This window comes from Mustelus asterias, chromosome 20 (genome assembly GCF_964213995.1).
Source record: "Mustelus asterias chromosome 20, sMusAst1.hap1.1, whole genome shotgun sequence".
In the NCBI taxonomy this organism is placed as follows: domain Eukaryota; kingdom Metazoa; phylum Chordata; class Chondrichthyes; order Carcharhiniformes; family Triakidae; genus Mustelus; species Mustelus asterias.
In genome coordinates this window covers 32,182,626-32,208,791 of record NC_135820.1, presented here as the reverse complement: position 1 = coordinate 32,208,791, position 26,166 = coordinate 32,182,626, and the positions used below count along the sequence as shown (strand labels likewise).

At 42.3% G+C, this 26,166-nt stretch overlaps 1 protein-coding gene across 1 annotated transcript in view; it reads left to right on the top strand.

The window, feature by feature from the left end:
* LOC144508242 (solute carrier family 12 member 5-like) overlaps nucleotides 1–26,166 on the top strand; it is a 312,299-nt gene that overhangs the window by 90,309 nt on the left and 195,824 nt on the right. The window contains exon 4 of the mRNA XM_078236057.1: nucleotides 6,831–6,977. Coding sequence (XP_078092183.1) covers nucleotides 6,831–6,977 — 147 coding nt within the window. The remainder of the gene's footprint in view (nucleotides 1–6,830; nucleotides 6,978–26,166) is intronic.

Sequence of the window (26,166 nt, the reverse complement as noted above, 5' to 3'; positions counted from 1 at the left end):
CTCCACTTCCTCATCCAGGTCATTTATGAAAATGACAAACAGCAAGGGTCCCAGAACAGATCCCTGGGGCACTCCACTGGTCACTGACCTCCATGCAGAGAAAGACCCCTCCACAGCCACTCTCTGCCTTCTGCAGGCAAGCCAGTTCTGGATGCTGCTATATACTGATTAGAGGGACTCACCAAGGCTCTTTAGGCAGCACCTTCCAAACCCACAACCACTACTATCTAGAAGAAGAAGGGCAGCAGACATATGGGAGCACCATTCTGACTTGGCAATGTATCACCATTCCTTCACTGTCACTCAGTCAAAATCCTGGAACACCCTCCCTAACAGCACTGTGGGTGCATCTGCACCACAGGGACTGCAGTGGTTCAGGAAGTCATGATGTGGAGATGCCGGCGTTGGACTGGGGTAAACACAGTAAGAAGTTTAACAACACCAGGTTAAAGTCCAACAGGTTTATTTGGTAGCAAAAGCCACACAAGCTTTTGGAGCCTTAAGCCCCTTCTTCAGGTGAGTGGGAATTCTGTTCACAAACAGGGCATATAAAGACACAAACTCAATTTACAGAATAATGGTTGGAATGCGAATACTTACAACTAATCAAGTCTTTAAGGTACAAACAATGTGAGTGGAGAGAGCATTAAGACAGGTTAAAGAGATGTGTATTGTCTCCAGACAGGACAGCGGTCACGGGCATTCAGCCTCTGATATTCGGGTAAGCGTTCTCCAAGGCGGCCTTCAGGACATACGACGGCGCAGAGTCGCTGAGCAGAAACTGATAGCCACGTTCCTCACACATGAGGACGGCCTCAACCGGGATATTGGGTTCATGTCACACTATCTGTAATCCCCACAGCTTGCCTGGACCTGCAGAGTCTCACTGGCTGTCCTGTCTGGAGACAATACACATCTGTTCAACATGTCTTAATGTTCTCTCCACTCACATTGTTTGTACCTTAAAGACTTGATTAGCTGTAAGTATTCGCATTCCAACCATTATCCTGTAAATTGAGTTTGTGTCTTTATAAGCCCTGTTTGTAAACAGAATTCCCACTCACCTGAAGAAGGGGCTTAAGGCTCCGAAAGCTTGTGGCTTTTGCTACCAAATAAACCTGTTGGACTTTAACATGGTGTTGTTAAACTTCTTACTGTGGTTCAGGAAGGCAGCTCATCGCCACATTCTTAAGGGCAATTAGGGTTGGATAATAAATGCTAGCCTAGCAAGCAATGCCCACATCCTGTAAATGAATAATAACAAAGATGGGTGGTTGAATGGTATGAATGTGATTTCCATGCTCAAAAGGGGAGGCAGTGGTGTGGTGGTATTATTGCTGGATTAGTAGTCCAGAGACCCAGGGTAATGCTCTGGGGACCTGGGTTTGAATCTCACCATGGCAGATGGACATTTGAATTTAACATAAAGTCTGATAATGACCACAAAACCATTGTCAATTGTTGCAAAAACCCATCTGGTTCATTAGTGCCCTTGAGGGCAGGAAATCTGTTGTCCTTACCTGGTCAGGCCTACATGTGACTCCAAATCCACAGCAATGTGGTTGACTCTTAATTGCCCTCAAGGATGAAGTATAAATGCTGGCCCAGCCAGCATCACTCACATCCCATGAATGAATAAAAAAATAACATATTGATAGCAATTGGAAGCAGCTCAATAAAAGACCCAGTACAAGAATCATGTTCTTCTCTGTCGGCAGGTACTGACATTCACTAACAATTCATCTCAACCCCCTCCTCCCACTAGTGAATCAATTAGAGAGCACGATTAAGAGCTAGGCAACATACATTCTACAATGCCACAAAGGGGAAATAAAGGGGTAAATTACAGTGAAGATACTTGCAGCCCACACTCTTGATTGAGGTCAATAGAATTTGGATTAGCTGGCCCTAGAATTCTGATTGACAAGCATTTCTGTAGAGGATGTATAGTAAAGATGAAAGTACACAGCCTTGAGGAGATCCAGTATTCATTAACATGGACTTTGAGTAAATCCTGGGAACTACCCCCAGCTAGGTCCTGCCGTGAAAGAAATCACTGATCCAAAGTAGGAGAGTAGGACTGACATCAAAGTTTGTCAATTTCTTAATAAGATTGAATGACTGCATGGCATTAAAGGCTGAGGAGACATCAACAAATGTAGCACAAGCATAATTGTCTAACCCACCCGTGTACTGTGACCAAGGTCGGAACAGCATTATCCACTAACTTGTGAGTTTGATTGGCAACTGTAACTGATCAATTCGTGGAACATGAGGATCTAAAAGATGCTTTGACTTGACACGTTCGAAACACTTCATGACTATCGATGTAGGAGCAACTGGTTGGTATTCATTCAGCTTGGCAGGTCATGGCTTCTTAGCAGACGGAACGATAATGGGTGATTTTCAGCAGCAAAGGAACAGTATGCATGTCAAATGATTTCTGAAAGACCAGAGAGAAAGGAACTGCCAACAATAAGCACATTCCTTAAGAACTTTTTCACAGATGTGATCTGAGCCATATGTTTTCCATGGGTTCACTCGAATTGCTTCTCTACCTCCCATTTGTTGATGATAACATAAGATCCTTTTAACTCGCAAAGTGAAACCTGCCACCAAATCACACTTTCCTCAAATACAGCAATTTTCAAACCAGCTTAAAAAAAGCCATTCAATTCATTCACATCACGAAGGTTGTCTGTGGATAAATAGAGGTCAGTTCTCTTTTTTGATGTGAAATCTGGCATTTTATGTTTAAACTTTTAAACATCTCTGCAGCTTCAGAAAGTTGAAGAAGAAATAAAATGGATGAAAAATAAGTAGTAGATACTGACAGTGAGTGCTGTGAATAAGGGTCATTTAAGAGCAAATAACAACAATAAATAGTGTCACAAGTAGGCTTACACTAACACAATGAAGTTACTGTGAAAATCCCCTAGTCGCCACACTCTGGCGCCTGTTCAGGTACACTGAGGGAGAATTTAGCATGGCCAATGCACGTGACTAGTATGGTTTTCAGATTGTGGGAGGCACCCAGAGGAAACCTACGCAGACACGGGGGAGAAAGTGTAGATTCCGCACAGACAGTGACCCAAGCTGGAAATCGAACCCAAGTCCCTGGCACTGTGAAGCACAGTGCTAACCACTGTGCTACTGTGCCACTTGTATTTATATAGAGACTTTAATGGCATTAAATATCCCAAGGTGCTTCACAGTATGTGTCAATAAACAAAATTTGACACTGAACCTCATAAGGGACAGGTGACCAAAAGCTTGTTCAAAGGGGTAGGTTTAAAGGAGTGTAAGGAAGTTACACAAAGAAAGATGGACAAGGTCATGGGGAGATTTTAAACCAAATGGTTGAGAAATTTCTTAACAGCCTATTGCTGGATTGGGATCCAATGTAAGCCAGTGAGAAAGAGGATAATGGGTCAATGGGATTTGTGAGTTAGGACATGAGCAACAAAGATTTGGATAACCTAAATCTTGCTGCAGGTACATGGAGGGAGGCCAAGCAGAAGGACATTGAAATAGTTGAGTCTAAAGGTAACAAGTGAGTGAGTGACTACTAACATGAGGAAACATGCTTTCTTTGAAGAGAGCAATATCTGAAAATTTATGCCACAGTCACATTATGGGGACTTTGATAGTAAAATGGCCTGCACATTGGGTTCCTTTGAACCTTAAGTTTCAGTGTCCAATGCTAAAGGGGAAGAAGGTCAATGCTGTATGAAAAGTTAATGATTCATGGAGAATGGATAAAGGACACCAGGGTGGGAGGTCTATGTAGCTGTGATATTCCACAAAATCTTAACAGTCACCAAGTGGGAGGAGGAGGTTATTCGTTTTAATAGAGCAGTAATATCAGGGGGAAACAAACAATAGAATCTGATAACATGTGCTAAAGTGTTTCAATGCATCAGTATTTATCATAGTAACCTCTTTGCGAGTGGCAATTCACCTCCCATACTGAGCATTGGAAATGAATCCTGTTTGTTTTGATATCACGTTTTGTTTGTGCCTCTCCCTCCTGGACCTTGGACAAGTTTGTTGCAAATTTCACCTATTAGCGCTGCCAGACAATTCTCAGAAACCAAGCAAATGTAGAAATTATTTTGTCTGTCAAAATATCAAAATAAACGTCTGCAATAATAAGTTTTTATTTTCCGATAACCTCCAGGGTTTGATTACCGCTCTTGTCTCTTGGTTAACAAAATACCTCAGGACATGATCTGACTACAGTTTGAGTGTGATTTCCTCTAATGTATACTTGGGCTGCTTTAGCATTCTGTTTTTTTTGTATTTTTATTCCAATTCAATCAAATCAAGTCCAATTCAGAGTCTCAACAAGTTGAGACATTTCCGATCCAAGCTGACAAGACAGGGCCTCCACTCCTGTCTTGGGCCTGATCTACATGAGCCAAGCTGATTGGAGTAGGTGCAAGTCCTCCTCCTCCAAGGCTTGATCTCATTTGCATCTTAGCCAAAAGGCCGAGATGCTGCTTTTAAAAATTGCTTCAAATGAAGCTTAAATGTAACCTAATGTAACCAAGCGCAGCATCCAATCCATACTACACTTGATCTTAGCCCTTACTTCATTGATTGCTGTTCTGCAGTGACTGGACATAGTGGACATTCAGACTGGCATGAGCTCTGCATATAGAACAGTACAGCACAGTACAGGCCCTTCGGCCCACGATGTTGTGCCGATGTTGTATCTTTCTGTCATCTGCTTCATTGCTGATTGTGAAGTCCTTTCTGTCATCCTTTATTAATTCCAATGTGCAGTACTTTAAACTTGCTTGTGCTAAATTCTGACTGCCATTTTTCATCCATTATGTCCAACTCATTGTGTATTTCTTCAACCATCTCCTCAGAATCTCCTAATTTGGTATATTATGCAAATGTCTGAAGGGGTGTTCACCAATAGTGGGCAACCTTAAGCCCAGAGGCCACATGCAGCCCATCACTGAACAGAGTGCAACCCATGAGTCATTTTGTTGACCATTGCCCACATGCAGGGCTGCCACATTCAGCTGGTTCCCATTCACAGAGATTTTTTCCTATCAGTATAACTGAAGTGATATGCACTTAAAGTAAGGAATGAAGTGAGGAGCATGCTGATTTCACACAACATTGGCTGTGAGAGCCATTCTCCCTATGCATCTAAAGTGTAAATATTTATTTTATTGTCACCATTTGAGGATGATTATAGTTCAATTAACATATAAATTATTAAGCATTTTCTATAACTTGTTATGAACAAGCCCAATTTCAATCTTGTGGCCCACTGAGATGAAGGAAGGCCACTCATGCGACCCACTCACCAGCCTAGGTTGCCCATCACTGGAGTTCACTATTCCAGTCATAACCCACCAAACAAACTGAAGATTTTGATCCTGTTGAATATCATTTTGTTTGTATATTGTTTGATTTTTAATTTTGTAATTTCTATTCAGCGAGCATCTTAAAAAAAACATTTACGATATTACTTTATATGAGTTGCTCAGCTTGAAGGAGTTTGGGTCTTTGTCATCAATATGTGTGGTTGAAACAAGTTCCCTAAAGCACCCTGAATTAATCATGACTTCGTCTTTACTGATAGTCAGTCTGTTTCCTCCTGTGGGAATGCACGATGTTCCACCATCCTGACTGCTCTTCTCTTTGATGTGATCATCATTATCAGTTACACAGGTCACAAAGAACAAAAAGCAGATGATAGAAAGAATGCTGGAACTAATCCAGATTATTTTTTCAGAAGCTGCATTGATGGTGGTACCAAATTTTGAAGTAGTTGAAACTTGTCTATGGGTTGCAAAGTGGTAATTTTCTATGGCTTTCTCTGCAATAAGGTAGAATTGAAGAAATAAGAAACAGTCAGGGGTGAAGGAGAGAAGAACAGCTCTGATCAATGAAGTTGTCCTTGGGAGTGCATGTTATGTGTTCTGAAGTTGTCACCCAAACTTCAATAACAAATAGCAGTGTATCATGAAAGTATCATACATCATCAACATGAACTGTGAAAAGTTCTGAGCTGTATAATTTTGAGGAAAAAATTTGTCATGTCCAGTTTGGTGAACATAATTGTTGGTTATGCCTGACTCTGCATGCTTGTTACTGGACAGAAATCGCCACAACCTCCAGTCGCAGAGCATCATTTTGCCTGGAGGCAATTTGGACTGGCTGGTGGGATGCATGTACATTGATGGAGGAAAGATACCCTTCTCAGCTGCTGCTTCTTCCATGTGGATGTAAATATAAAGAGTTTACCTCACCGTTTCTTTTGCACCCTACCAGCAATCACTGGTTAGGTTGCTGTGGATCTAGGAAGGTAGTCACAGCTTCTTCAGTACAGGCTCTGAATGTCCTTAAGGAAGTTAACAAATGAGTCCTTGAAACAGATGCAGCTCCTTCAATTCAGTATTGAACTCAAACTTGTGCTCAGTTCAGACAGCCACCTTGGCAACCTAAAAAGGTGGTCCTTAATAAATATAGCAGTGGCCAGAATGCCTGCACTAAATTCATCTTTGATGTACCCATTGTACAACTGTAATAGAAATTAATGCTGTATTTTAATGGAACATTTTGAACCACATGATTCCAGGGTAAAATGGTGGTGGTTATAGGCCAGCTGCTGATAATGGGAACAATATGAAGGAATTCTGAGTATTAGGCAAGAAATGTATCACTCAGTATTAAAGTACCTATGTGTGATATTTTCCATGATGTCTCCCAATACCCTAAATACACTGGATATTTATGACAGATTTTTCTTCATTGAAACATGTGAGACTATTTTAATTTTTTTGCTATCTTTGCTTTCTTTGCAGGCTACACGGATGGGTACAATCATGGGAGTCTATTTTCCCTGCCTGCAGAATATTTTTGGAGTCATACTGTTCTTGCGTCTGACATGGGTTGTGGGGGTCGGTGGGATCATGGAATCTTTCTTCATCGTCATGTTGTGCTGCTCCTGTGTAAGTAACAATTCCCACTCAATTTGCTCATTTGAGGGATTTCTTTAACACCTAACAGAGCATTGCACTTTGGAGACATTTTTTAAGATGACTTGACTTCCAAGTCATAATTGCAGAAATTTGAACAAGACAAGCCAAGCATTTTATAGACTCAATAACAGGATGAAACTTCTCCCATTTGCCCTAAAGAAAGGCAAAGCCAGCGATTGAAAGGAGAGCTAACAATGATGTGTGTCAGGGTTGTGATAGGGAACAGTGCATAAACAAATGGAAGTGTTGTGGCTGTTTCTGTCTAATTATTCAAGGTAAGTACTAAATTAGTGTTTAATTCCAGCTGTAAAACATAGGAATGTACAGGATTGGAGAAAACCATTACTGTTCCTCTGGCCAGTCCAAGTTCAATCAACAAATTTACAGCGGGCATTCTAGATAACTGCTAGAAAAAAATCAAAGCTGTAGTTTCCTTTTTGACTTAGGTAGTGAACACACTATCCAGTGTGGAATTGAATTATATGGATCAGAATCAATGTCCACCAAACCCTAACCCTGATGCATTATCTGATCATAACCATGACGTGACAGAGCTCCTCGACAGCTGGAACTCTCTGACCATTCTCACTGTCTAGCTTTACTCTTGAACAAAAACCATGGGCAAAGTATCAGAAAGCATGTAGCACTCTTGGAATCATACCCATGTCTGAAGTTCAACGGAGCAACAAATAAAAATCCAACCTACATTAATGGACACCTTCAAATGCATAGAGATAGAGAAATTGAGATAGAATTTATTCTGGGCCTCATGTACACCCTTGGCTTGAGCTGCCACTGTTAACCACACCACCACAGGCAGCTTGTTGCATGAAAAATAACAATAGGACGGCCATCAGGTAAGTTTGGGGCAAACTGTTAGATCGAGAAATAGGGTGGGGGGAGCATGGTGGGGGAAATCCCCAAGACTGTGGAGTCAAAGGATATCTGGTTACTTAAAAATAAATAATTATATTTGATGGCCATGGGGCTTGCCAATGAATCTTGAATGACACAGACCGGACCATCCTCCAGATTTATACAGGGATCACTCGGATGGATGTAAACAATCCTATGGCACTATTTTGAAGAAGAGCAAGATTGTCCTGGTAATCCTTCAGCAGTCATTAGCCTCCTCATTGACTTACAACCCAATGCTTGTTTAAGGCAAGTGTTGAGTTGCTTGATCTCATGGATCTCATGTATTTTCATTTCAACATTCAACTGGATTATTATTAAATTATTTTTTAAATTTCCAATTTAGAACCCTGCCATGGTTGTCAACTGAATAAACCACAGGGTGGTGTTTTGTCCTACTCCTTGGGCAGAAACCATGGCCGGAATTCTCCCATCCCATCCGCCACTGGAATTTTAGTGGGCGGGGGGGGGGGGGGGATCCCGCCCCCACCCTCCCTCCCCCCTCGCCCCCACCCCCCCTCCCCCCTCCCCCCCACCAATGTAAAGGTCCACTGAAGTCGGACGGGAATCTCTGGTTTTCAGGTGAGCACAGCTGGAGAATCCCATCCCAAATCCAGTGGGATAAGTTGTACACTTAGCGTTTTTTGACAGTCATGTGACTATTTTAATGTCATCATCATCAGCCCACCTCCACTCAAAACCGATACATCACCTTTTTTTCCTTGCAAACAGACAACGCCCCATCTCCAATTGTTCTTCCCAGCCAAAAGACTTTGAAAGTGTTCTCACCTCCATGCCCATGTTTTCTCTGGCTCTATAGCTGAATCAGTTCAGTCAAGCTTCTGTTCCTGCAGGAGACCTTAAAAGGCCCAATTCATCGTCCCACATGACATTCTCCCTAACCTCTGTGATTGTAACTATGATACACACGCTCCCAATCCTTCTCTCTGCAATCTTTGATCTGGTCAACAATACCATTGTCCTCCAGTGCCTCTCCTCCATTGTTCAGCTGATTGACACCACCTGTGTCTGACTCCACTCTTACCCATCAGCTTGTAACCAGAGCATATCCAGCACTGGCTTCTCTTCGTACCACAGCACCATCACCTGGAGTCCCACAATTGTGTATTATTGGTCCTCTTCTCTTCTTGATCTCCATGTTGTCCATTGGTGAAACCATCAGGAAGCATGGCATTAGAATCCATGTGTACAACAGTGAAACTCAGTGCTACCTCTCCAAAACATCTCCAGTATCTCAGACAGCTGAAGAGGACTTTAGAAAACAAAGGGGGAAATCCAGTTGTCGTGGTCCATGTTGGAAGAAACAATTTAAGTAAGCACAGGGAGGAGATCCTGTTGAGGGAGTATCAAGAGTTAGGAGTTAAATGAAAAAGCGGGGTCTTAAGGGTAATAATCTTTGTATTATTGCCGAGCCACAGGCAAATTGGTACATAGACAGACAGGTCAGGAGAATTAACACATGGCTAAAGAGCTGGTATGATTTAAGAGAGTTTCATTTTCATGGAGTACTGGCATCAGTACTGGAACCGGAAGGAACTATATCAATGGAAGAGGCTCCACCTGAATCAGAGTGGGACCAGTGACCTCGGGGGAAAGGCAAGTAAGAAAATGGCAAAAGCTTCAGGCTGGTAAGATGGGAGAGGAATCTTCAAAAAATGAAGCAAGCTTAAATATAAAGACAATAGGAAAGGAAAGTATGGTCATTGGATAAGTAGAGTTATAGAACAGGAGCATATCAACATTGATTAAAAAATGAAGTGAGAGGAACTGCAATTAAAAATGAGTTAAATTGTCTGTACAGCAATGGACCTGGTGTTTGTAATAAATCAGGGAAACTGGAGGCAGTAATACATGATGAGGAACCAGATGTCAGGATTACTGAGACACAGCTACAGAAAACCAGCACTGGGAATTAAACACTGCAGGCATTTAAAAAAGCTACTTATCAAAGATAACATAATGGCAGCAGAAAAAAGCGATGCAGCTGTTGATAGGATAGGAATAGAAACCATGCGGATAGAGCTCAAAGATATTAAAGAGTCAGTCATATTAACAGGGGTATCTACAACCACCTAATAGTGGAAGGGAGATGGAGAAAGAAATAAGCATACAAAGTAGGAAAATTAATACAAAAGATTGAATAATATTCATGGAGATTTCAACTATCCCAAAATTAACTGGCTGGAAAACATTGGTAAACAGGCTAAGGGAATGGAGAGTTCCTATAATGTGTACAAGACTCCTTTCCAACCCAATATGTAAGTAACTCAACAAGGGAGGATTTGCTACTGGACAGAGTCACGAGGAATAAACCAGAAATAGCAGGGGGGGGTCATTTTAAATGATGTTCAGCAGGGTCCAGGAAAAATATATGCCACTAAAAGACCAACTAAACATGAAGGAGATGCCATGGGCAGGATTTTCAATCACTCATGGGGGTGATATCGGGCAAACTTAACACACTTGGATAGCATGACAGTCTTCCAATGATTCCATGACACGTCAGAATTTTAAAGGGAGGCTGGGGTGGGGATGTGCATCAACTTGCATGCCCCCTAATAAAAAAATGTTCACAGTCTAGAGGGGGACAGAATTAAATTTTCAAAGTTAATAATGGGGAGAGGGAACAGTCTGGGAGCGCAGCTGGGAGCGGCAAAATGAAAAATCATGTATGAAAAAGGATAGTCAAACTTAGGTGCAGATACTATGGCACAAGTTGTCTTCTCATGAGCAGAGCAGCTTCAGTACCTGAGGAGTGTGTGTTTGGGCACTTGTATGGACCCAGAAGCTGCTGGGCATTTGTTCTCCTCCTGCTCCATTCCTTCAGGCGACGACAAGCTCGTTAATGGCTGCTCTTAAAATCGCCTGCCAGAACTAGTTCCTGCCTCTTTCCTGAACCTATCCCTAATTGGAATATACCTCTGGGCAAATTAAGGCCTTTCTCATTGAATATCACATTGCTTGACTGACACTGATTCAGTGCAGACTCAGGAACAGGAATGAAAATTCAGGCCCCTGAGTGAATAAAACATAAAGAAAAAATCTAGGAGGAAGGAAAGTGACATCCACTGAGCACATGTCAAATACATGGGAAAAACATGAGAAGAAAATTAAAGATTAAATTGGAAATGGCACACCACATTTAAAAAAACAGAGGAAAAATATTAGATAAACTAAATAAAATGGAAGAGGATAAAACCCCTGGTCAGGATGAATTCCACCCACAAATTTTAAAAGGACCTCAAAAAATTAATCCAGAGACAGCATTACATATGTTTAATAATTCATGAGAAAAATGTATAGTACCAGATTGTTAATATTATACCCATAGTTAAGAAGGATGAGAGAACATCTCCAAGTATCTTTTATCATCAGTGGTATGCAAAATAATGGAACGTCTACTAAAGGAAAAGGCATCTGGAAACCAATAATATAATAGTGAATAGACATCCTTTATTTCAAAAGGGACAGTCTTGTTTGACCAACCATTGAAAAGATATCAGAAAGGGTAGACAAGGGTAATCCTGTAGATGTAAGCCGGAACATTCTGTCCATTCATGCCCACGGGATCTTCTGCTCCCATCGACAGCGCACCTCCACCACAGGTTCCATGGCGACAAGGGATGTGTGCAATGGGGAATCCCATTGACAACAGCAGAACCATAAGATCCCATCGCCAGCCAACAATGGGCCGCCTCCCGCCACCGCGAAACACATGGCGGGTTGCACAGTAAATCTCACCCTTAATGTATCGAGATTTTCTAAAGACCTTCATTAAAGTGCAATATAACAGACTACTGAATGAAGTTAATGCATGCAGAGCCAGAATGGATAGCTAACTGGCAGCAAGACACAAAGCAGAGGGGTAAATTATAACTATTCAGAGGCAGAAGGTAGAAAGTAGGATCCAGATATAAAAGATGAAATAGTTTACTTTGAAGAACAGCAAGGGAGTTTTCACTCAGCATCATGCTAACAAATGATCAAGTTAGTGTTACACTGCTGTTTGTCCATATTTCCTACATTACAACAGTGACTACACTTCAAAAGCATTCCTTTAGTTGTAAAGCACTTTGGGCCTTACTGAGTTAACATAAGAACATAACATAAGAAATAGGAGCAGGAGTAGGCCATCTAGCCCCCCAAGCCTGCTCCGCCATTCAATAAGATCATGGCTGATCTGAGTTCTTGAAAGGTCCTATATAAATGCATGTATTTTTTAAGTGATATGGCTACACTTTTTCAATTTGAAAATGTATATGGATTCACTTACATTAACCACAAAAATCCAGTTTCTCATAAAGACCCAGCACTTCATTTGGTCCAAGATTATCTGATCCATCAACCTAGTTTGGTTGAACAACCTCTTGAAAAATAAAGGTTTGATAGTTTATGGTGTTTATGGAATCTGAGTACCTCATGAATTCAGGTGCCAAGACTATTTGACATTGTGAGATTAAAATAGAATTAGTGGTGCTTTTGTCTTCATCCACCACATGGGAATTGTTTTCTCTTTTCTTTAGTCAAGGTTATCTTGGACAGTGCACACCAGCCATTTGAAAGATACTTCATTATCACTTTGTTGGAGTTTGCTCTTGCCAAGTTGTTATATTGTCACAGTGAATCATACTTGAGAAGAAGGTGAAAGCACTCCATTCTTCCATCTGGATTGAATGAATAACACTTCTTTTATGGATGAGATAGCCAGAAATTATTTTGAGGTTTTTTTTTTACACAAGATCCAACAAACAACAGTGTGATGATAATCACACTGAGGGTTAAACATAGTCTGGGAAAACTCCTATGCTCTTCTTCAAAACAATGCCATGGCATTTTCTATCTCTACCTGAGAGGAAGCACTTCAGTTTAATACCTTATCATAGAAATCATAGAAACCCTACAGTGCAGAAAGAGGCCATTCGGCCCATCGAGTCTGCACCGACCACAATCCCACCCAGGCCCTACCCCCACATATTTTACCCGCTAATCCCTCTAACCTATGCATCTCAGGACTCTAAGGGGCAATTTTTAACCTGGCCAATCAACCCAACCCGCACATCTTTGGACTGTGGGAGGAAACCGGAGCACCCGGAGGAAACCCACGCAGACACGATGAGAATGTGCAAACTCCACACAGACAGTGACCCGAGCCGGGAATTGAACCCGGGACCCTGGAGCTGTGAAGCAGCAGTGCTAACCACTGTGCTACCGGTTATCTGAAAGATGACGGCAAGAATTTACCAACCATTCATGCCCCTCCGCCATTGCAAACGAGGATGGAGAATTCGGCGCTCAGCCAAACATCTGTTCACTGCAACGAGACCAGATAATCCTGCTGGTGTGAACTGCTGGAAAATTCCAGCCAACACCTTTGACAGTGGAGTACTCCCTCAGTATTGCACTGACGTGTCAGCCTAGATTTAGTGTGCCAATCCCTGGTGTGACACTAGATCCGACAGCATTCTGACTCAGAGACAGGAGTGCTATCAAATGAGCCACAGTGGATACCAATTGCCATGTATCCATCCTCAAACTGTTTCACTGGTCTGATCCTTCAAATTACACTACTATCTGTATACAGCACTGGGCCTGCACTAGGTTAATATCATAAAGGGCATCCTATTTGGTGATAAGTGTGGCTCGCTGTCATTCCCCTTCTTCCTTCATTTCTCTAAGATCGCTGATGCTGATCATTTTATTCTCAGTCAACATGGTTCCATTCAGTAATCACTGCTGTGCTGCTTCCTTCTGGCAGCTTATTACTTCTGCATTATAAATCTTACGTTACTCCCAACACCTTCTTCTGCAGCTGCTTCTGATGTACCCTAAGACTTTATCCTCTCCTTAATCCTCGACCTGTTCCATAATATTCTTCCCTAGATCCTTTAGCCTTGCCTCTCCATTCCTGCAGCCTTGCCAAACTCCTTGGCTTCAACACACCTTACCTCCCACTCTATTTTTTCCATTCTCATTTTCCCTTCTGCCTGGAATCTAATGTCATTCATTTACTTTCTTGATGCAGTTTGATATCTATCTCTACCCATACAGAGACCAATAGAAATGTAAATTGCTGTTGCCATAAATATTGCTATTGCTTCAGGCTGCTTTTAACAATACAAGATGCATTATATATTTATTTCTGTCAGGTATACTGAATTGATGGGAAATCAGTCAGATCAGAAATAGGACAGCACAAAGAGGCTGAAAATAAAAATTGCTCTATCTGCCAGTCACAATATTCAATGGTATTGAGATGCAGTAATCATAAATTGGTGTCTCTCTTGTTGGCTGGAGCTCATCAGGTTTCCAGTGGGATCAAGTTAGTTGAGATGTGGATGAAATCCAATTTCTCTTCTGTTGACATCTGAATGACATTGTCTCATTCACTTTATCTATAGTTGATCACATTTGAATTGAACAAGAATCATTTATTGGAATATCCTTCACTTTTGCTAATCCTGCTTATTCATTTGCTGGTTAATAACTGACAAGCGACAACAGCCACAAAATAATTATTGTTAAGACATATTTCTGACTCTAACTCATTATATAATGAAATCCAACAGTGTTACTTAACACTGTTTCTCCCATTTTCTTTTATCCCTAATTTCCTAATCCCTTCCCCTCCTTCACTGTCACTTGTCTCTACATCTGGGTTCATCAAGTAGTCCCTGTTGTGACCTTCTCCTTGGCCAATGCCAGTTATGAGTTTTGATAAATCTAATGGGGCACTTGTAATGGATAAAATTGGGGAAATCTCCAATCAGCATATGGTGCAAAGGAAAGTTGGAGTCCATTTAACAGACAGCCAAATATTATAAACATTTGAGAAAGCAGAATACAATGATGTTAGATACGATACCTTGTATACAACAGAGAATGCAGGCCCTTTCTAACCAATCTTTCCTTATAAAACAAACCCAGGGATCAATCCAATCAACTATTGTTTCAACCCCTTCTTTAGGTAAGGAAAGCAAAGCTTTGCACAGTACCGAAGGTGCGGTCACACCAAAACCCTATAGACTTCCTCACTCTTATGCTTCAACTCCCTTGCAATAAAGGATAGCCTACTAGCTTTCTAGATCCAAATGTTGAGGATCCAACTAGAGAGCAGGCTATTTTGGAACTAAAATTGTGCAATGAGAAAGGATTAATTAATAACCTTGTCAGTACCGGGCCTCCGGGTAAGAGTGACCACATTATAACAGAATTTTACATTGAGTTTGAAAGTGATTAGTTTAGTCCAAGAATCTAAACAAAGTGAGCTACATGGATATAAGGAGTAAGTTGGTTAAGGTAGATTGGGAAACTACATTAAAAGATATGGGCCAGAATTTTCCAGCTGTTCATGCTCCGCCCTGTTGCAAGTGAGGACAGAGAATTTGGCGCTCAGCCAAATCTCCATTCACGATAGCAGGACCAGAGAATCGCGTTGGCATGAACAGCCAGAAAATTCTGACCATGATCACTGACAAGCAATGGCTAGCATTTTATAAATTAATGCATAATATGCAACAAACAAAATTCATTTAAGGCATAAAAACCACACATGAACTGGTCCAACTGAAGCAACCAAAAGGAGATAATGATAGCATTAGATCAAAGGCAGACATTCAAAATGTTGAGAAATTGATGATTCGTCAAAGAAGGACCAATAATTTATCCAACAAAGAGAAAGGGGATATGAGAGTAGACTAAGAAGAGAAATAGAAACGAACATAAACTTTTCTATATGAATGCAAACTGGAAAAGATTAGTGAAAGTGAATATGGGCTCATTCAAATTAATGGGTGAAATTATAATGAAGAATAAGGAAATGGCAGTGGCTCGCACTGCTGCCTCACAGCGCCAGGGACCGGGTTCAATTCCAACCTCGGGTCACCATCTGTGTGGAGTTTGCACATTATCCCCATGTCTGCATGGGTTTCATCCGGGTGCACCAGTTTCCTCCCACAGATGTACAGGTTAGCTGAATTGGCCATGCTAAAATGTCCTTAGTGTCTCAAAGTGTGTAGGTTAGGTGGATTAGCGGGTAAATACGTGGAGGTACTGGGATACGGCCTGGTTGGGATGCTCTGTCGTAGAGTCAATGCAGTCTCAATGGGCTGAATGGCGTCCTTTTGCACTGTAGGGATTCTATGATTTGCATTGGTGAATATATCCCTCTTTTACCAGATAACGTAATATGGTAATTCAAGGGGTCATTCTCAACTGCACTACCTGGGCAGGATCTGGCAAGACCGATTCAAGGACAAAATGTGGGGAGAAGATCTCAACTACATCAAAAATCAGGAAAAAAGTTAAAAGGAAGGAGAACTCAGGAGATGTTATTAATGGAAGTGTTAGAATTCAAAAAGAAGGTACAAAAACTAGCATAAGGGCACTTTATCTGAATGCTGGTAGCATTCGAAACAAAGTAAATGAGTTGACGGCACAAATCATTGTGAACGAGTATGGTTTGGTGGCCAGTCCAGAGACATAGAACCATAGAACCATAGAAAATTACAGCTCAGAAACAGACCTTTTGGCCCTTCTTGTCTGTGCCGAACCATTTTTTGCCTCGTCCCACTGACCTGCACTTGGACCATATCCCTCCACACCCCTCTCATCCATGAACCCGTCCAAGTTTTTCTTAAATGTTAAACCACTTTATCCGGCAGCTCATTCCACACTCCCACCACTCTCTGCGTGAAGAAGCCCCCCCTAATATTCCCTTTAAACTTTTCTCCCTTCACCCTTAACCCATGCCCTCTGGTTTTTTTCTCCCCTAGCCTGAGCAGAAAAAGCCTGCTTGCATTCACTCTATCTATACCCATCAAAATCTTATACACCTCTACCAAATCTCCCCTCATTCTTCTACGCTCCAGGGAATAAAGTCCCAACCTATTCAATCTCTCTCTGTAACTCAGCTTCTCAAGTCCCGGCAACATCCTTGTGAACCTTCTCTGCACTCTTTCAACCTTATTTACATCCTTCCTGTAACTAGGTGACCAAAACTGTACACAATACTCCAAATTCGGTCTCACCAATGCCTTATATAACCTTACCATAACACTCCAACTTTTATACTCGATACTCCGATTTATAAAGGCCAATGTATCAAAGGCACTCTTTACGACCCTATCCACCTGTGACGTCACTTTTAGGGAATTCTGTACCTGTATTCCCAGATCCCTCTGTTCAACTGCACTCTTCAGAGTCCTACCATTTACCCTGTACGTTCTACTTTGGTTTGTCCTTCCAATGTGCAATATCTCACACTTGTCTGCGTTAAATTCCATTTGCCATTTTTCAGCCCATTTTTCCAGTTGGTCCAAATCCCTCTGCAAGCTTTGAAAACCTTCCTCACTGTCCACTACACCTCCAATCTTTGTATCATCAGCAAACTTGCTGATCCAATTTACCACATTATCATCCAGATCATTGATATAGATGACAAACAACAATGGACCCAACACCGATCCCTGCGGCACACCACTGGTCACAGGCCTCCACTCAGAGAAGCAATCCTCCACAACCACTCTCTGGCTTCTTCCATTGAGCCAGTGTCTAATCCAATTTACTACCTCCCAATGTATACCCAGCGACTGAACCTTCCTAACTAACCTCCCATGAGGGACCTTGTCAAAAGCCTTGCTGAAATCCAGGTAGACAACATCCACCGCCTTCCCTTCATCCACTTTCCTGGTAACCTCCTCGAAAAACTCTAATAGATTGGTCAAACATGACCTACCACGCACAAAGCCATGTTGACTCTCCCTAATAAGTCCCTGTCTATCCAAATATTTGTAGATCCTATCCCTTATCACACCTTCCAATAACTTGCCCACCACCGACGTCAAACTTACTGGCCTATAATTTCCCGGATTTCATTTGGAACCTTTTTTAAACAACGGAACAACATAAGCCACCCTCCAATCATCCGGCACCTCCCCCGTGAATACTGACATTTTAAATATGTCTGCCAGGGCCCCTGCAAGTTCAACACTAGCTTCCCTCAAGGTCCGTGGGAATACCCTGTCTGGTCCTGGGGATTTATCCACTCTGATTTGCCTCAAGACAGCGAGCACCTCCTCCCCTTTAATCTGTAAAGGTTCCATGACCTCCCTACCTGTTTGCCCTATTTCCGTAGTCTCCATGCCCGTTTCCTCAGTAAATACGGATGCAAAAAAAACATTTAATATCTCCCCCACCTCTTTTGGTTCCATACACAGTCTACCACTCTGGTCTTCAAGAGGACCAATTTTATCCCTCACTATCCTTTTGCTCCTAACATACCTATAGAAGCCTTTTGGATTTTCCTTCACTCTGTCTGCCAAAGCAACCTCATGTCTTCTTTTAGCCTTCCTGATTTCCCTCTTAAGTAGCTTCTTGCACTTTTTATACTCCTCGAGCATCTGATCTGTTTCTTGCTGCCTGTACATTTCATACAACTCTCTCTTCCTCTTAATCAGTGTTACAATCTCCCTCGAGAACCAAGGTTCCTTATTCCGATTTACTTTGCCTTTAATCCTGACAGGAACATACAAACTCTGCACTCTCAAAATTTCTCCTTTGAAGGCCTCCCACTTTCCATTTACATCCTTTCCAGAGAACAGCCTGTGCCAATCCACACTTCCCAGATCCCTTCTCATTTCATCAAATTTGGCCTTTTTCCAGTTCAGAACTTCAACCTGAGGACCAGATCTATCCTTATCCATGATCAGGTTGAAACTAATGGCATTATGATCACTGGATCCAAAGTGTTCCCTCACACTTACATCCATCACCTGCCCTAACTCATTTCCCAATAGGAGATCCAATATCGCATCCTTTCTAGTTGGCACCTCTATATACTGATGTAGAAAATTCTCCTGAACACATTTTACAAACTCTACCCCGTCTAAACTTTTAACAGTATTCGAGTCCCAATCTATATGTGGAAAATTAAAATCCCCCACTATCACAACTTTGTGTTTCTTGCAGTTGTCAGCTATCTCTCCGCTGATTTGCTCCTCCAATTCTTGCTGACTATTGGGTGGTCTATAATACAACCCCATTAATGTGGTCATACCTTTCCTGTTTCTCAGCTCCACCCATAGGGCTTCTGTAGACAAGCTCCCTAATCTATCCTGCCTGCGTACCGCTGTAACATTTTCCCTGACCAACAATGCCACCCCCCCACCTTTTATCCCTCTGCCTCTATCCCGCCTGAAACATTGGAACCCTGGAACATTGAGCTGCCAGTCCTGCCCCTCCTGTAGCCAAGTTTCACTAATGGCTATAATGTCATATTTCCATGTGTCTATCCACGCCTTCAGCTCATCTGCCTTCCCCACAATACTCCTGGCATTGAAATAGACACACCTCAAAAGATTATTTCCACCACACGCAACCCTTCCATTTGTGATTTTGCTTGAACTAACCTGTCTTTTTACCCCTGCTCCACTATCTGCTCTGCCACTCTGGTTCCCATCCCCCTGCAAATCTAGTTTAAACTAGCTAATAACACTAGCAAATCTCCCTGCAAGTATATTGATCCCCATGTAGTTTAGGTGTAACCCGTCTCTCTTGTACAGGTCCCACCTGCCGCAGAAGAGGTCCCAATGATCCAAGAATTGGAAACCCTGCCCCCTGCACCAGTTCCTCAGCCATGTGTTCATCTGCCCAAGCATCCTACTCCTGCCCTCACTGGCATGTGGCTCAGGTAGCAATCCTGAGATTACTACCCTCGGGGTCCTGCTTTTTAACTTCCTTCCAAGCTCTTTGTACTCACTCTTTAGGAGTGGTTGCAGGATGGTCACAACTGGGAGTTAAATATCCAGGGGTATCAGACTGTTCGGAGGGACAGACAGGAAGGTAAGGGAGGTGGTGTAGCTCTGATAGTTAAGGATGACATCAGGGTGGTAGTGAGGGATGATATAGGTCCTCTGGGAAAAAAGTTGAATCCATTTGGGTGGAAATTAGAAATAGTAAGGAGAAAAAGTCACTGTTAGGCGTAGTCTATAGGCCACCAAATAATGACATCATGGTGGGGCGAGAAATAAACAAAGAAATAACTGATGCATGTAAAAATGGTATAGCAATTATCATGGAGGATTTTAATCTACATATCAATTGGTCAAACCAGGTCGATCAAGGCAGCCTTGAGGTGGAGTTCATAGAATGTATCCGCAATAGCTTTCTTGAACAGTATGTAGTGGAACCTACGAAGGAGCAAGCTATCCTAGATATGGTCCTGTGTAATGAAACAGGAATAATTAATGATCTAACAGTTTGGGATCCTCTCGGAAGAAGTGATCACAGTATGGTTGAATTTAAAATACAGATGGAGTGTGAGAAGGTAAAATCCAATACCAGTGTCTTGTGCTTAAACAAAGGAGACTACAAAGGGATGAGGGAGGCATTGGCTAAGATAGACTGGGAGTAAAAACTTTATGATGGGACAATTGAGAAACAGTGGAGGAATTTCAAAGCAATTTTTCACAGTGCTCAGCAAAAGTATATACCAGTGATAAGGAAGGACTGTAGAAAAAGAGATAATCAGCCATGGATATCGAAGGAAATAAAGTAAAGGAGGGTATCAAATTGAAAGAAAATGCATACAAAGTGGCAAAGATTAGTGGGAAACTAGAGGATTGGGAAATCTTTAAAAGTCAACAGAAAGTCACGAAAAAAAGCTATAAAGAAAAGTAAGATGGATTATGAGTAAACTAGCTCAGAACATTAGAACAGATAGCAGAAGTTTCTACAAATATATAAAATGAAAAGAGTGGCTAAAGTAAACATTGGTCCTTTAGAGGATGAGAAGGGGATATAATAACTAGAAATGAGTAAATGCCTGGGGCATTGAACAGGTATTTTGTGTCGGTCTTCACAGTGGAGATGACAGGAAGGCTATGACAGGTGAGGACCTAGAAACTATCATGATCACGAAAGTGGTAGTGTTGGGCAAGCTAATGGGGCTGAAGGTGGACAAATCTCCTGGCCCTAATGGAATGCATCCCAGGGCACTAAAAGAGATGGTGAGGAAAATAGCAAATGCACTAGTGGTAATTTACCAAAATTCGCTGGACTCTGGGATGGTTCCGCAGATTGGAAAACAGCAAATGTGACGCCACTGCTTAAAAAAAGAGGTAGACAAAAGGCAGGTAACTATAGGTTGGTGAGCCTTAACTTCTGTACTGAGGAAAATGCTTGAATCTATCATCAAGGAAGAAATACCGAGACATTTGGATAGAAATTGTCCCATTGGGAAGATGCAGCATGTTTTCATGAAAGGCAAGTCATGTTTAACTAATTTACTGGAATTCTTTGAGGACATTACGAGCATGGTGGACAATGGGGAACTGGTGGATGTGGTGTATCTGGATTTCCAAAAGGCATTCGACAAGACGCCGCACACAAGGCTGCTGCATAAGACAAAGGTGCGCAGTGTTACGAGTAATGTATTAGCATGGATAGAAGATTGGTTAACTAATAGAAAGCAAAGAGTGGGGGTAAATGGGTGTTTTTCTGGTTGGCGATCAGTGACTAGTGGTATGCCTCAGGGATCAGTGTTGGGACCGCAATTGTTTACAATTTATATAGATGATTTGGGAGTTGGGGACCAAGTGTAGTGTGTCAAAGTTCACAGATGACACTAAGATGAGTAGTCGAGCAAAGCGTATAGAGGACACTGAAAGTCTGCAAAGGGATATAGATAGTTTAAATGAGTGGGCGAGGGTCTGGCAGATGGAGTACATTGTTGGTAAATGTGAGGACATCCATTTTAGTAGGAATAAAAGCAAAATGGGCTATTATTTAAATGGTACAAAATTGCAGCATGCTGCTGTGCAGAAGGGCCTGGGCATCCTTGTGCATGAATCACAAAAAGTTGGTTTGAAAGTGCAGCAGGTAATTAAGAAGGCAAATTGAATTTTGTCATTCATTTCTAGAGGGATGAAGTTTAAAAACAGTGAAGTTATGTTGCAGCTGTATAAGGTGCTGGTGAGGCCACACCTCGAGTACTGTGTACAGTTTTGGTCTCCTTACTTGTGAAAGGATACACTGGCACAGGAGGGGGAGCAGAGGTGATTCACTAGGTTGATTCTGGAGTTGAGACAGTTGGCTTATAAGGAGAGACTGAGTAGACTGGGACTATACCCATTGGAATTTAGAAGAATGGGGGGGAATCTTATAGAAACATATAAAATAATGAAGGAAATAGATAAGATAGAAGCAACGAGGTAGTTACCATTGGCGGGTGAAACTATAAGGGGGCATAGCCTCAAAATAAGGGGAAGCAGATTTAGGACTGAGTTGAGGAGAAACTTCTTCACACAAAGGGTGGTAGATCTGTGGAATTCCCTGCCCAGTGAAGCAGTTGAGGCGACCTCGTGAATGTTTTTAAAGCAAAGTTAGATAGATCTTTAAACAGTAAAGGAATTAAGGGTTATGGTGAATGGGCAGGTGAGTGAGCTGAATCCACAAAAAGATCAGTCATGATCTTATTGAATGGCGGAGCAGGCCCGAAGAGCCCGATGGCCTACTCCTGCTTCTTGTTCTTATGTTCTTATGTTTGATCTTTTACATCTGAGGCTTTTAAAAGAGTCAGCTGTCAAGATAATGGATGCATTGATTTTAATCTTCCAGAATTTCTTAAATCCTAGAACAGTTCCGAAGGATTGACAGGAAGAAAACATAACATAACATCTTTACTAAAGAAAGGAAGAAGAGAGAAAATGAGAAACTATAGGCCAGTTAACCTAACATCAGTAGTATGCAAAATGCTAGAATCTGATACTACACACGTAGGGGGTGATCTTGAGCCCACGCTCGCCACACGGGTGAATGCCAGTGGAGCCTCAAGACCTCGCAGTCACTGGTCTCGCCAGCAAGATGTTCACCTATGTTCACCTAAGTATATTTTCACACTATTAACACCCTCCGCGCTGCCACCACCCCCGCGCCCCCCCGCCCCCCCCCCCCCCCATATTTTCGATCCACACTGATGCTGGGGTGATGGTCAATTATCACGGGTGGAGTGGACAGATCTGATAATTGCGGGTTGTGGGGGTGAGGCGATGATCGCGGTGGGGGTGTCAGGCCCAATGATTGTGGCGGGGGGAGGAGGTTTTGAGAGCATGCCAACTCCGAGGGGGGGTGTGCGGGGTGCAGGTGTCGGAGTTGAATGCTGGCTTTGATCAGGGAGGATGCGTGGTGGGGGGAGGGGGGGGTGGGGGAGAGCCCTTGAAACCTCCATAGTGGGTTGGGGAGAGATTTATTGCTGTTCTGTTCAGGGCACCCTTTAAACACGATGCCTCCAATCTCAGTACAGCCAGGTTTTGCCGGTGAAACACATCCACTTGAATTTTTTTGACAGAGTGTTATAAAATCTGGAAAGAAAACTGACTTGCTTTTCTGGAGAGAAACATACATTTTTTGGTAAGATTTCGCCCAATGTAACAGAACACTTAGAAAATCATAATGTGATCAAGCAGAATCAACACAAATTTCTACAAGTAAATCGTTAGGAGAGTTTTCTGTTCGGAGAGTTTTTGAAAATGTAACTGATAAGATGAATAAAGGAGAATTAGTTCTGTTGTATTTGGATTTTCAAATATGATTCAATAAGGTGCTACTCAGCAGCTTTGGATTGGCTTGGTTTGTTTTCTCAGTAAGAAGTCTCACAACACCAGGTTAAAGTCCAACAGTTTATTTGGTAGCACTAGCTTTCGGAGTGTTGCTCCATCTTCAGGTGAGTGAGGAGTTGTGTTCACAAACAGGACATGTATAGACACAAACTCAATTTACAAGATAATGGTTGGAATGCAAGTCTTTACAGGTAATCAAGTCTTAAAGGTACAGACAATGTAAGTGGAGAGAGGATTAAGCACAGGTTAAAGAAGTGAGTATTGTCTCCAGCCAGGACAGTTAGTGAGATTTTGCAAGCCCAGGCAAGTCGTGGGGATTACAGATAGTGTGACATGAACCCAAAATCCTGGCTGAGGCTGTCCTCATGTGTGCGGAACTTGGCTATCAGTTTCTGCTCAGCGATTCTGCATTGTCATGTGTCATGAAGGCCGCCTTGGAGAACAGTTACCCGAAGATCAGAGGCTGAATGCCTGTGACTGCTGAAGTGTTTCCCAAGCATTCAGGCATTCAGCCTCTGATCTTTGAGTAAGCGTTCTCCAAGGCGGTCTTCACGACACACGACAATGCAGAGTCGCTGAGGAGAAACTGATAGCCAAGTTCCGCACACATGAGGGTGGCCTCAACCGGGATCTTGGGTTCATGTCACACTATCTGTAACCCCCACGACTTGCCTGGGCTTGTAAAATCTCACTAACTGTCCTGGCTGGAGTCAATACACATCTCTTTAACCTGTGCTTAACCCTCTCTCCACTCACATTTAAGACTTGATTACCTGTAAAGACTCGCATTCCAACCATTATCTTGTAAATTGAGTTTGTGTCTATATATGCTCTGTTTGTGGACACAACTCCTCACTCACCCGAAGAAGGAGCGACACTCCGAAAGCTTGTGCTACCAAATAAACCTGTTGGATTCTAACCTGGTGTTGTGAGACTTCTCACTGTGCTTACCCAAGTCCAATGCCGGCATCTCCACATCTTGTTTTCTCAGAGCAGAGAAGGCTGGGGGGGATCAGATTGAGGTGTATAAGATTGAGGGGTATGGACAAGGTGGATAGGAAGTAGCTGCTCCCCATAGTTTAAGGGTCAATAATGAAGGGGCATAATTTTAAGGTGAGGGGCAGAAAGTTTATAGGGGACTTGCAGAAAATCTTTTTCACCCAAAGGATAGTGGGAGTCTGGAATGCACTGCCTGGGAGGGTAATAGAAGTGGGAAACCTCAATCTTTAAAAGTACATGGATGAGCACTTGAAATGTCATAATATTCAGGTCTAAGGACCAAGTGTTGGAAAGTGGGATTCGTGTAGATTTAATATAGTTTTGTCAGTGCAGACTCGATTGGCCAAAGAGCCTCTTCTGTGCAGTATGGCTCTAGGTTAAGACAAAATTAGGACTCATGAGATTGGGGATATGGATTAAATATTACTTAATGGACAAAAAAGAAATTGTAGGAACAAATGGGATATTTTTGGGTTGCAGGCTATAATTAGTAGGCATTGCAAGGATCAGTACTTGTGCCTGAATTTTTACAATCTATATAAATGACTCAGATGATGGAACTTAGTGTATCCCAAGTGATACACAATTCATTGGAAAAATAAGCAGTGAGGAGGATACAAAGAGGCTTCAGATGGATATAGACAGATTGGTTGAGTGGGCAAGAATTTAGCAGGAGGAATATAATGGGTGGTGAAGAAAGGAAGTAGCCACTTTGCAAGGAAAAATTAAAAAGCAGAAATTTTTTAGAATGTGAGATTCTGAGAAATGTTTCCTTTCAGGGAGATCTAAGTGTTCTCGCAGATTAATTACAGAAAGTTAACATGCAGGTATAACAAGCAATTAGGAAAGTAAATGGCCTAACGTATGTTAGCAGTTGTTACAGAGGAATTGGTTTATAAGATACTACCATTGCACAGAGCATTGGTGAGGCTATTTGGAATCCTGGGTGCAGTTTTTGTCTTCTTTCTTGCCTAAGAATGCACATATTTGCCTCAGACAGAGTGCAACAAATGTTCAGTTAACTGATTCCTGTGATGAGGGGATTGTTTTATAAGGAGAGATTGAGTAGACTAGATCTATATTCCCTAGAGTTTAGAAGAATGAAAAACTGCAATGTGTTTACTTGCAGGTTCTCAGGGGGCCCTCATTCAAAGGCACTCAGTGGACCCAGCATCAAGAAGTGGCCCCACTGTGAGCCACATGCCTGTCCTTGCGGCTGACACCTTCCTCCCACACGAACCCCACCCCACCATTACTCAACTGTGACTGGGTCCCTCCTTGATCTGAAGCTTTTGGTGGGTGTAGTATAGTAGCAACCACCACCTTTCTGGTAGCACTGCTGAGTACAGGCGATCTACCAGCCTCCGACTGGATGGCAGTTCTAGGCGGTGGGACTTCTACCCTGGGGACCCTTGATCCTGGTGGGATAGTCTGCCACTGTCTTGTCAAGGGCTTATGATGCTGCAGGCCTTTCTGAAAAGAGACAACATGGGACTCCGAATCTTTGTCACCTCCACAAGAATCCATCCTATAGCGGAGAAATGCTAAAAGGTCAACTAGGCTTATAAAAATAAACATCTATCAGGATTCCAGAATGATAGTGATAAATA